The sequence below is a fragment of the Podarcis pityusensis genome, assembly GCF_964106645.2.
Source record: "Podarcis pityusensis genome assembly, chromosome: 11".
Taxonomy (NCBI): Eukaryota; Metazoa; Chordata; class Lepidosauria; order Squamata; family Lacertidae; genus Podarcis; species Podarcis pityusensis.
The window spans coordinates 10928445-10940916 of record NC_138036.1 but is presented as its reverse complement, the minus strand read 5'-3'; the positions used below and the strand labels follow the sequence as shown (position 1 = coordinate 10940916).

Here is a 12472-nt window from a genome sequence, read left to right as displayed (position 1 = left end):
CGTAGGCAAGTAAACACGGCTATGCCGATGTGCTCTCCCCACAGATTGGGGAACATAGAAAGCTGCCTTATACTGAGTCTTGTGGGTGACAAGGTAGACTTGATTTCTACCAGCTGCACGCTCGTTTTGTTGACAATATTACTCCTGCCCCTTCCACTTTAAACATGGACAATAAACATGGCTGCCTCTCGACCCCATCACTTGTTTTGTCTTTGGATCACAACTATAGGACAAGTGTTGAATCGCACACCACGAGGGGTTCAGTGTATTCAATCAGAAATCTGTTTTACAAGTCAGCTTGTTGTCACAGTATTACTGAGCGAGCTCTTGAACACATTGATCCTGACTTTCCAGGTACTTCTGAAAAGCTTCCAACATTTGTACCTAGCAGCAGAGTGACTCATTCTGTGCTGCATTTTCACCCCAACACTGGAAGATTCCCACCTCCTGAATCCTGTTGATTCTCCCTCGTTCATCTTACCTGTTCCTGCACAAAGCTGAGCGAGTTCCATCCATGATTAGCTTGTTTTGAGTCAGGGGTTACTTATGCTTCAAAACCGTAGGCAGCAATGATTAATCAATTTCCCAACAGTGCAGTGTATTGGCAAGCATTTCCTATTTTAACGACTCTGTGTATGTTCAAGATCCCTTTACAGCTTCACAATACACAGGAGTCCTGCAAACAGGACTGAGATGATTTACAGTTTAATAAGCAAAAAATCTAGCCTTTATAGTTAGGAGAAAATGCATTTTCCCGTTTCGTTCCTTATCAAGGTAACATAACAGGTAGCATGTTCTTGTCTCAGGCAGAGGTCTGTCCCATTACCTGCAATGTAGGACCCCTTTGAATTGAGATTTTGGGAACTCACCTATGGTCCTTCTCCATTTAAGACCTAGACTCTATTACAGAGCTATAGCCCTTCCTCAATTTATTTTATACACACAGCACACTTTTAGCTAAATGCTGCCTCTTTAGTTATGTGCTTTTAACTACTCCTATTTAAATAATCTGCTGTTTGTTTTGTCAAATGGGTTAAGAATAAAAAAAGGTGCTGCCTTGACTACAGTTTCTATATAAAGGGGAAGATATTAGTCATGATAAAACATGCATAAATAAATATTACAGGCTGTTGTCTTCCCTTGGCAGCAGAACAGGCTGCCTGGGAATTCCTGGAACATGCCAGACAGTGGCTTTAGTTAGCAGTCAAGCTGGAGACTCTAGATGTGGACAAGTAAAGGTCAGCATTTATGCACATATGTACTGTTTTATTCATTTTATTTATTTATACCCCCCACCCTGCCGCCACTGGCTTATGGATCTTAGGGTTGGCAGGCCCAGGAAAAAATCAGATAAATATGATAGTTCTCCTGGGTGGAGTTTGGAAAGATCTAGCAGCCCGTGCAAAATCTTGCAGCGGGTCAGCAGTAAAGCCAGAAGGAAACTAGTTAGGATGCAGTCGCTGTCCTTGTAAGTTTTGTATGTGCCATGCAGAACATTATGAGAGCCAGGCCTCCCCACCCCAATTCAGAACACCTGGCTGCACAGCAGCCAGAAATTCAACAGATGCAGCTTTCTGCTTTGCTGCATCTTCAGTTGTGGAATATCAGCCTGTCGCAAGATTTGTCCTGAAACACACACTGATTGCTCTCATGCTCTCTCTCCCTCCACTTCCCCCTCTCTCGCACACAAACACAGAGCGAATTTGGATGAATTATCCCTTAATTAGTCAGTTCCTGCTCACTGCAAACTGCGGGGTTAATTGCTTATATCGCTGAATGACCCGGGAGCTATGATTTGGCTAGCCCTGCAACGCATATTTATATATATTTCTAACATGTAAAATGCACATAGCGAATCTGATACCTACCTGCAAGTTCCAAAGTCCTCAGAAGCTACAGTAACTCAGAGCGGGGCTTTGAATATGGTGGCCCCTGTTCTGTAACATAGTATTGCTGCTGAGATACAGCATGTGCCCTTTCTTTCTGCACTTTCCAGAAACAACTGAAAATCTCTTTGTTCTTCCCGAGCTGGACAGATAGGTTTTTGTCATGAATAGGCTTTTGTTTTAAATGTATCTGCTGTGTATTTCTGTGGACTCAGCCATACAGCTGCAAATAAAATGATTTAAGTGTGTCGTTTAGTGCAATATGCAAATGTGACACTAGATGGCAAATTTAATATATGTTTCAAAACTTTTTTAAAGCATTCTCAAAGCGTTCTTTATATGAGTGTAGATTCCACCTGTGTGTCTTTAACTTTTTTTGCTGTTTGTATTGCACATCGCCTTGAGACGATTGTACAGAAGACAACTAATAAATAACAGTAAAAACAGTGGATATTTTCTTTAAAAAAAGAAGTGTTCATGTCATGCATAACTGCTTTACACTTTGCCCAGTACATAGTCTAACCTGAGATTTCTAGGGATTTAACCTTTTGCACACAAAACATTATTCTTATTTATTCTGAAGCTATGGTTCATTCAGTATACTTCAGTTAAGAGTCATTGACTTCAGGTTTCTCTAAAAGAAGAGTTATTTATTTAACTATCGTTCTTGAATTCTGCCCTTTCCTTTAGGGAGCTCAGAGCTGCACGCACAAAGTTTCCCCTTGTCATCATCACAACAGCCCTGTGAAGTAGATTAGGTTGAAAGGTGACTGAGGCCAAGCCCAGTCAATGAGCTTCATAGGATCAGTGAACACTTGAATACAGACCTTCCTGGTACAATGCACTAACCCAGGCATAGGCAAACTCGGCCCTCCAGTAGTTTTGAGACTACAGTTCCCATCATCCCTGACCACTGGTCCTGGGAGTGATGGGAGCTGTAGTCCCAAAACATCTGGAGGGCTGATTTTGCCTGTGCCTGCGCTATCCCCTACATCACACTGTCTGCCACTGAAGCATGGGATCAGACCTTGGGATAAGGATAAAGGATTTGCCCCGGATTGAACCAAAATGCCAGGGGTCACAATTCATCAGAATATTTCTCTGGATAATACAGAAGACAAACAACTGCATGTCAACCATTCCAAGAAATTTATAATATTTTAAAATCTCTTAACTGAAAGTTTTAGAAATTCCCTTTAAAACAGTGTACAGTGGTGCCTCGCAAGACGAAATTAATTCGTTCCGCAAGTCTCTTCGTCTTGCGAGTTTTTCGTCTTGCGATGCACGGTTTCCCATAGGAATGCATTGAAAATCAATTAATGCGTTCCTAGGGAAACCGCCTTCAGATCAGGTCCGGGGACAGTCTGTCCCCGGACCTCTTCTGAAGGCTGGGGGGGGGGGCAAGGGCTTTTCTTCCCACCCCCAGCATTTTAAAAAACCCCGGGACAGCGGAGGACTTCTCCGCTGTCCGGGCGATCTTAAAATGCTGGCGGGCGGCATTTTAAAATCGCCCCGGGACAGCGGAGGACTTCTCCGCTGTCCGGGGCGATTTAAAAGCCCCTGGGAAGGCAGGCAGGGGGGACAAAGACTTTCGCCCCCCGCCAGCCTTCAGAAGAGGTCCTGGACCTCTTCTGAAAGCGGGCGGGGGGCGAAAGTCTTTGCTCCCCCCCCGCCTTCAAAAGCCCTCCGGGACAGGCAGGCAGGGGGGAGCAAAGACTTTCGCCCCCCGCCCGCCTTCAGAAGGTGTTCCCGCCCCGCCGCCCGGCTTCGGAGCACCGTTCCGAAGCCGGGCGGCGGGAGGAGGTGTTCCCTCCCCCCCGCCCGGCTTCGGAGCACCGTTCCGAAGCCGGGCGGCAGCGGGAGGTGTTCCCGCCCCGCCGCCCGGCTTCGGAGGAGCCTTCCGAAGCCCGGCGGCGGGTGGAGGTGTTCCCGCCCCACCACCTGGCTTCGGAGGAGCCTTCCGAAGCCCGGCGGCGGCGGGAGGAGGTGTCCCCACCCCGCCGCCAGGCTTCGGAGGAGGTCCGAGGACAGTGGGGAAGACGCGCTGCGCTTCCCCGCTGTCCCTGAGATTTCCCTATGGGCTGTCGTCTTGCGAAGCAAGCCCATAGGGAAATTCGTTTTGCGAAGCGCCTCCAAAACGGAAAACCCTTTCGTCTAGCGGGTTTTCCGTCTTGCGAGGCGTTCGTCTTGCGGGGTACCACTGTATTTGCTGTAATCTATATTTCATGCAAATAACTGCACTGTGCTTTGGGGAAACCTTTTCTGCTGTCCGGCCTTCAGCATTAAATATAGGCTTAATTTTCTCACCCCAATTCCAAGTGTAGTTAACTTTTTTTTTTTTTTTTAGTGGAAGGCAGAGCCGTGTAGTGGGTGGGAATATATTGATTTAATCAAGGAAAATGGGTAGTACGAATTTACATTCAGTAAACATTTCCCATGTATGCAAAACCAGTTACCTATTTTAAACCTCGGCAGGTTTTTAAAATAGATGTCAGCTGTGCAGGGCAAGAGAAAAATGGAATTGTTTGCAGTTTAATTCTTAAGCAGCATTTGCACTATGTTTTCCAGAAGAAGTGGACAGGCAGCATTATTTGCCATGCTGGGTCACCTGGTCAAAATGGCAGTCATTCTGGGACAGAGTGAAAAAAATGAATTACTTCTCATATGTACATTTTAAAAAATGCTTTCTATTGTAATGTCACCAACTGGTCATTAGCATGGTGTACATCAGGCATAGGCAAACTCAACCCTCCAGATGTTTTGGGACTACAACTCCCATCATCCCTAGCTAACAGGACCAGTGGTCAGGGATGATGGGAGCTGTAGTCCCAAAACATCTGGAGGGCTGAGTTTGCCTATGCCTCATGTACATCAAAAGGCAGTTATAACTAAAGTATAAAATTGACTGACAGATGCTGTGGGGATGTTTATTCACTTAGATGGCCCTCTTACTGTTGCAGCAATAAAACTGCTTAAAGCTAAGCAGGGTCTAATATGGTTTCAGCTTGGATGGGAGACCGTGTGTTGAGATTCCTGCTTTGCAGGGGGCTGTACTTTATGACCCTTGGGGCCCTTTCCAACTTGATGATTCTATGATTCACTTTTGTGCCATGATCTGCATTCCCCTATCTTTACATCTGCAGCCGTAGACCTCCTACTTTGTGCCCCCTACTTTGCAAATCCTGGAGATAGGAAACCAGCCCAGCTTTGTTCTTAGAGATTTATTCATTTGCATCACCAACCGCTGAAGCCACACTGGTGTGCAGGTTACATCACACACCAGCCTTTTCTGAGAAAGTCTTTTCTAAGGAAGCTGCAAATTACCGTATTTTTTGCTCTATAAGAGTCACTTTTTCCCTCCTAAAAAGTAAGGGGAAATGTTTGTGCGTCTTATGGAGCGAATGCAGACTGCGCAGCTAGCCTAGAAGCCAGAACAGCAAGAGGGATTGCTGCTTTCACTGCGCAGCGATCCCTCTTGCTGTTCTGGCTTCTGAGAGTCAGAATATTTTTTTTCTTGTTTTCCTCCTCCAAAAACTAGGTGCGTCTTGTGGTCTGGTGCGTCTTATAGAGCGAAAAATACGGTATACTTCTCATTGGGGAACAAAAGCAACCTCTCATATCTTTGGCATGTTCCTGCATTGCAGGGGGTTCGACTAGATGACACTCGAGGTTGCTTCCAACTCTACAATTCTACAATGTTGTTATGTACTGAGCTGAATAGGATCCAAATGCAGCAGTCTGATTGGTCCTAGAACAATAGGATCTAAAATGCAGCAGTCTGATTGGTCCTAGAACAATAGGATTCAGAATGCAGCAGTCTGATTGGTCCTAGAACAATAGGATTCAGAATGCAATCACGTGCGGCCCATTGTGTAAATAATGTATATAAAGCAGATATTTTGGGGGAACTTTCATTCCTCACTACTATGAGCTGAATAAGGAACATGAAATCCACGCTCGACTCCGAGTATATTTCAGATACTATAATTCTACATCTAGATCACATTCCTGCCTGGTTTTGTGCGGCAACTAAGAAAGCCTGTCTGACTAAATTAGTCTTCACATTAGCTAATAACAGGGACTTATCACTGAGTCCACCACAATTCTTACAATATTCTAATACCCTCATACACCTTTGGGTCTGGCTGTCTCCCAGTTCTAACATACCAGTTCTAATTAAATTCTAACACTAATTAATTAATTTGGAATACTGTGCTTCATCCGAGGATCACAGGGCGGTTCACAACATAAAAATACAAAATGAGAACACAAAATACACAATAAAACTGAAAACAAACCAATAACACACACACCCTGCTACAAACACATACTGTTTATTAAATCTGAGTAGTATGAATGGTACCACTTCAGAGTGAAGTTGGGAGAAGGAATACAAATCTTTAAGGCTCCCATTTTGAAAAGATACTTTAAAAGGCCACATAAGTAAGTTAAACAAATCTTCTGACAAGCAAAAAACTAGTACGGCAGGGCGCAGACTGTGCTAGAATTCCCACTTCCTCTATGCTCATTGAGTGTGCTTTTTTATTATATCTGTTTTTTATATGGGGAGCATTTTTAAAAAGCATCTCTCCCCTGTAGCCTGTCTGAAATGTTCACTTTACCATCACTTCAGGATTTTGCCAAATGTGCAGACCTGGTTTTCAGGACACCCTTCGCTTAACTGCAGTATTAACCAACATGAAATTTGATCCCAACTTCCTACAAACCCTCAAACAGATTTCCTCCCAAGCCTCAGCAAAATGCAGGTTTAATAGCATGGACTCTAATACTGCAGCAGCCAGGTTTGCTGGAAAAAAGATTCCCCTCCTTTAGCACCCACAGATCTAGAAAAACAAAAATAGAACGTTACTGCATTGTTGCTGTTGGTTTTTAAATGCTGGCTTTTGCATTTTATAGTTTGTTTCTCTCCCCCTGGTCCCAAAGCTGGGCTGAACAATGTTTTAAAGGGTCAGTTAATTCTTGCTCAGAGTTGTTGGCTTTTTGACATTTTCTAGTTTGCAATTTGTAAACTGTGGTTAATATTCTAGCATCGGAAAAAATGGGCCTGTAAAGTGGCTTAAAATTTATTTAAATAAAAATACCGAATAATGAAAAACTTTGGTAAAAGTCTCAATATGAAAACATACCCTCCAACATTTCTCCGATGAAAAGAGGAGCGTCCTATTCCATAATGATAATTTTACTATTTATACCCTACACATCTGACTGGTTTGCCCCAGCCACTCTGGGCAGCTTCCAACATATATTTGAACTTTTTTTTAAAAAACCCTTCCCTATACGGGATTGCCTTCAGGCTGCTTGGGGGTTGGATAACTCCATAACCCTCCAACATTTCTCCAGTGAAAATAGGGACACCCCACAGGCATGGCCAAACTTGGCCCGCCAGCTGTTTTAGGACTACAACTCCCACCATCCCTAGCTAACAGGACCAGTGGTCAGGGATGATGGGAACTGTAGTCCCAAAACAGCTGGAGGGCCACGTTTGGCCATGCTAAGCAGAAGTGGGACATTCCGGGATCAAATCCAGAAACCTGAATGGCTTCTCTAAACAGGAACTTGATCCTGAAAAATAGGGGCACTGGGAGGGTCTGATATAATTAATCATTACAGTGAGTGACAATACATCACATCACAGCGTTGTTTTATCAGATGCAGCCCAATTCAATCCAGCCAAAACACACTTGCAAAAAAAACCAAATTCAGAGCAGGCGAAGTTGCCAGTCCCGTCAGCAGCAAAGGTGCCTGCATTGGGAATGCTGGGAGGAGCGGGAAATAAAAAACTAAAACATTAATAAAAGTCGTACCCCCTGCCCACAGGTTTTTGTGTATTGGGGGTGTATGTTTGTGATCATGTCCGTTCTGCCTGGACACTGAGGTCCAGCGCCGAGGGCCTTCTGGCGGTTCCCTCGCTGCGAGAAGCCAAGTTACAGGGAACCAGGCAGAGGGCCTTCTCGGTAGTGGCACCCTCCCTGTGGAACGCCCTCCCACCAGATGTCAAAAAGAAAAATAACTACCAAATTTTTAGAAGACATCTGAAGGCAGCCCTGTTTAGGGAAGCTTTTAATGTTTAATAGGTTATTGTATTTTAGTGTTTTGTTGGAAGCCACCCAGAGTGGCTGGGGGGACCCAGCCAGCCAGATGGACGGGGTATAAATATTATTTTTTATTATTATTATTATTATTATTATTCCGGGTTGGGAAGTTCGCCCGGCGGCCGGCAGAGGGCGATCCCGTCGTGTGCGCTGGCGGCCGGGTCTTGTGCGCAAAGGGTTCCCCAAGCGCGCAGCTCCGACGCGAAGCGCCGCCAGGTAGGGGAGGGAAAGCGGAACCGGCCGGCCGCCGAACTGCTCCTCCCATACCTGAGGAGGGAGCGGCCGCCCAGCCCCGCCTGGCCGGGCAGCAGGGCTGTTTCTTTCCCCCTCGCTCCGCGCACCTTCCGCCTCCCTTCCTCCCTCGCTCCCTCTCCGGGCATTTCGTCTCCAACTTCAGCCGCGGCGCGCCGAGGCAGGCCGGGCAAAGGTCGCGCCTCCCTCTCCGTTCCCGCTCCGGCCGCTGCTCGCCTGCCCGCCCGCCATGTGGCCCGAGCCCTCCCCGTAAGCCCCCGCTGGACTTTCGCCGCCGCTCCGGACTTTGGGATTTTTGCAGGCGGCTGCGCGTGTGGATGCGTCGCGGACGCGCCGCCGGCTTCGCTTTGCGCCATCAGGCTTCCCGGGCGAGGAGATGTCGGTGACGGAGCTGTATAGCAGGGTAAGGCGGCAGCGGTGGGGGGGTCGGGGGGGTTTAAGCCAGCCACCCTCACGGGGGGCTCCCAGGCCAAGGCTACCTTCCTGCCTCCCCCCCCCCCCAGTTGTTTTGGCTACTTTTTCTCTCTCCTCGGAGTCTCGTTATCCTTCTCTGCACCTGACTTCTTTGCGCTCTGCGGTTCGCTCCCCGCAGCAAATCCTTATTTTTTCCTTTCTTTTCTCATTACTCTGTATTTTGACCCTGCAGTGAACGTCTCGAACGCTCTTCGGCTTGATTGCGTTTGCAACGCTGGAAAGGCAGTTGTTCACGTTTCCTCTCTTAATAATAACAATAACAATAATAATAATAATAGGTTTTTTTTTTACTGCGTTTACAGCCCTCCCTTTTCTCCCAGGAGCTCAAGGTGTCCTAAGTGGTTCACCCAGCCCCTCCTCCTCGTTTTAACCCCTACAACAACCCTGTGAGGTAGGTTAGGCTGGGAGAAGGCGGTGACTGGCCCACAGCCACCTTCGTGAACTTCGTGGCTAATTGGGGATTTGAACCCCGACCTCCCAGGTCCTAGTCGGACGCCACTGCACCAACACTGACTCCATATAGGAGGCTGAGGCTGTGTGTGTGATGCTAAAGGCCAAACGAGTCACTTGATAGAGGGGCCGGTGTAGAGTAATAACTGGCCTTGGGTTCAAAGGACACAGCTGGTTGCCCTCTCTTTGGCCCCATCATGGGTTTGTTGTGAGGATAAAGCTGGAGAGCCCTTGAGCGTGAAATGTAATGGGGAGAGATGGAGCTCAGAGTCGGATCTTGCAGTCGTTAATCCGGCTCAACCTCACAGGGTTGTTGTTTTGTATTGGAGAACCCCGAACCTCAGATGTAATAGGGAAAGGCAGTACTCGCACCCGGATCTTGCAGATCCAAACCCAGCCCTCTGTGTGTGGAGCCACCTTCTTGTGCCTCTTTCCCCTCAAGTAAGACTCTTTCCCTGTTTTCCAATTTTCCCTGTTTTAGGATTAAGTGGCTGCTTGCTGTTGCTGTGTTGTTTTTTTAAAGGCAGGTGAAACTTTTTGTTGCTAGGAGGCAGCTGCAGTTGTTGAGTGACTTAGCTGGGAGCTCTCCTCCTCTTCCACCTCCACCTGTTCTCCTGCTGCTACCTGAGCCAGTTTTACTTCCTCCTTTTCCTGAAAGCCCTGGGTGGCTGCAGCCCATGAGAAAGGAAAGGAAACTCACAAAAAAAAATATTCTGCCCTGATATTGAGAACCTTTTGCCACTTCTCACTCTGAATACCTGTAGAGATGCTCTCCTTTCTCTTTCCTGTGCTGGGGTTGCTAACAGTGCCATAAAACTAAACCCTAACCATATCTACTCAGAAGTAAGTCCCACTGAAGTAAATGGGTCTTGCTCTCAAGTAAGTGGGGTTAGGATGGCAGCCTTGATATAAATATCAAGCCCTTTGAAGCATAAGGAATCTTCCTCGTTTACATTCAGCATTACACATTTTAATTCTGGTTCTTTTCTTGGGGTCAGAAAACTGATATCCCCCCATACTTTCTGTGTGGGTGCATATATACCATACATTTAAAGGTAAAGGGACCCCTGACCATTAGGTCCAGTTGTGCCTGACTCTGGGGTTGCGGCGCTCATCTCGCTTTATTGGCCGAGGGAGCCAGCATACAGCTTCCAGATCATGTGGCCAGCATGACTAAGCCGCTTCTGGCGAACCAGAGCAGCGCACGGAAACACCGTTTACCTTCCCGCCAGAGTGGTACCTATTTATCTACTTGCACTTTTTGATGTGCTTTCAAACTGCTAGCTTGACAGGAGCAGGGACCGAGCAATGGGAGCTCACCCCGTCGCAGGGATTCGAACCGCTGACCTTCTGATCGGCAAGTCCTAGGCTCTGTGATTTAACCCACAGCGCCACTCACGTCCCTTACATACATTTAACCCCCCCAAATCCTGAGAACTGTAGTTTCCTTCTTCACAGAGCTGCACTTCCTAACACTCTTACCAAACTACAATTCCCAGGGTTCTTTGGGGGTGAGGTGGGGAATGTGCTTTAAATGCTTCATCTTTTCTTTTTGGCAGAAGGGAGCTGCCACAGTGGGAGGGGTGTGATTTGCACCTGAATAAAATGTCCTTAAGGGGAAGACCTGGCAATGGGGTTTTGGTTCTGGGTCTGACACAGCCCTATTTGGAGGTAGAAAGGATCCCCCCCCCCTTTCCAAACCCCAGTATTATTAGTGAGCATTCTTTGCTTGTACCTATTTTACCTTCATTCCTTAGGGCAGATTTTCCTATCCATTTGCCCTCCAGCCATTTTGGACTACAACTCCCATCAGCCCCAGCCAACTCATGGGAGTTGTAGTGTAAAACAGCTGCAGGGTGCCAGGTTGGCAAATGCTGGCTTTAGGGCTGCTCAGTTTGTCATAAGATCTTCATTGGCTCCCAGTACGTTTCCGAGCACAATTCAAAGTGTTGGTGCTGACCTTTAAAGCCCTAAACTGCCTCGGTCTTGTATACCTGAAGGAGCATCTCCACCCCCATCATTCTGCCCGGACACTGAGGTCCAGCTCCAAGGGCCTTCTGGAGGTTCCCTCGCTGTGAAAAGTGAGGTTACAGGGAACCAGGCAGACAGCCTTCTCGGTAGTGGCACCTGCCCTGTGGAACGCCCTCCCAGCAGATGTCAAGGCAATAAACAACTACTTTACTTTTAAAAGACAACTGAAGGCGGCCCTGTTTAGGGAAATGTTTAATGTCTGATGCTGTATTGTTTTTAATATTCGGTTGGAAGCCGCCCAGAGTGGCTGGGGAAACCCAGCCAGATGGGCGGGGTATAAATAATAAATTATTATTATTATATAATCTGCAGAACAAGCATTTGCCCTTAAGATCACTGATACAGCAGGTCGTTCCACGTCCCCTTCCCTATTGCAACAGGACCAAATGTGGTTTTCTTAAGAATTCTCTTAACGCTTCTACCTGGCAAGCCCTATATGCCTCAGCTTTTTCCCCTGGATGTTTTATTTCCTCCTGAGGCACCTCACCTGAGAGGTTATACATTTTAACATGTGGGCAGAAGGACTGACAGGGAAGTGATGCCATGACTCAGATTTGTATCACCTCCGTATTGTGGGTGCTGTTTGGGGAAGAAAATTACCTTCGGAGCCCCAGCCATGGAATTCTGACATAAAGTGCAGATTTGGTCCTTGGGGTTGTTGTGGATGCTTATGGGCTACATCAGGGGGTCACCAAATGTGGTGCCTTTTGGTGCAGTAGCGTTCTTGAGGTCTTCCCCTGGTGCCTACAAACTTCCAGGTGTGCCCCCCTTGCTTTATCAGGAGTTGGAGATGATGGTAACTTTTTTTTCTCCCTTGACAAGTACTCGGAGCTTTTTTTGGAGGAGGAGGAAGTTGGAAGAGTGATGCTCTTTCCCACTTCCTCTTTTAGGTCTGTAGGTTTTTCCAAAAGGTTAGTTCTACCCAGATCACTTGGGAAAAAATGACGCGTCTTGTGTACACTTTGTCTGAGATGTGTGGGGAGGAGAGGCAGCAAAGAAGTGACCCAGAAGTATTGGCCTCTGTGGCCCTTGCTTAACAATCCATATGTGCTCACAGGCTTAAGAAGGTTGACAGCCCCTGGACTAGATGCCTGAAATAACATTCTCTGTTGACAGATGCATATATTATCTCGCATGTCCACGCGCACATGGATATTTAGAATTTAAAAACCCAGACCAGGGTTCGGTTCCACTACAGTTGCTAAATTAGCAGAGATGGAAATAGGACATTTCATATTTCAATATGGCAGTCAGTATTTTTATCTT

At 46.8% G+C, this 12472-nt stretch overlaps 1 protein-coding gene and 1 long non-coding RNA gene across 2 annotated transcripts in view; one reads left to right on the top strand and one right to left on the bottom strand.

Moving 5' to 3' along the window:
• The window catches only part of LOC308458791, a 59771-nt gene extending 54047 nt beyond the window's left edge, over window positions 1–5724 (bottom strand). Inside the window, exon 1 of the long non-coding RNA XR_013977666.1 lies at window positions 5642–5724. This is a non-coding gene — a long non-coding RNA (uncharacterized lncRNA). The remainder of the gene's footprint in view (window positions 1–5641) is intronic.
• A 2488-nt stretch (window positions 5725–8212) lies between these two features.
• Window positions 8213–12472, top strand: part of MYO5B (myosin VB) — a 307859-nt gene continuing 303599 nt past the window's right edge. Inside the window, exon 1 of the mRNA XM_080973376.1 lies at window positions 8213–8654. Within this exon, the coding sequence (XP_080829502.1) occupies window positions 8628–8654 (27 nt within the window). The 5' untranslated portion in view covers window positions 8213–8627. The remainder of the gene's footprint in view (window positions 8655–12472) is intronic.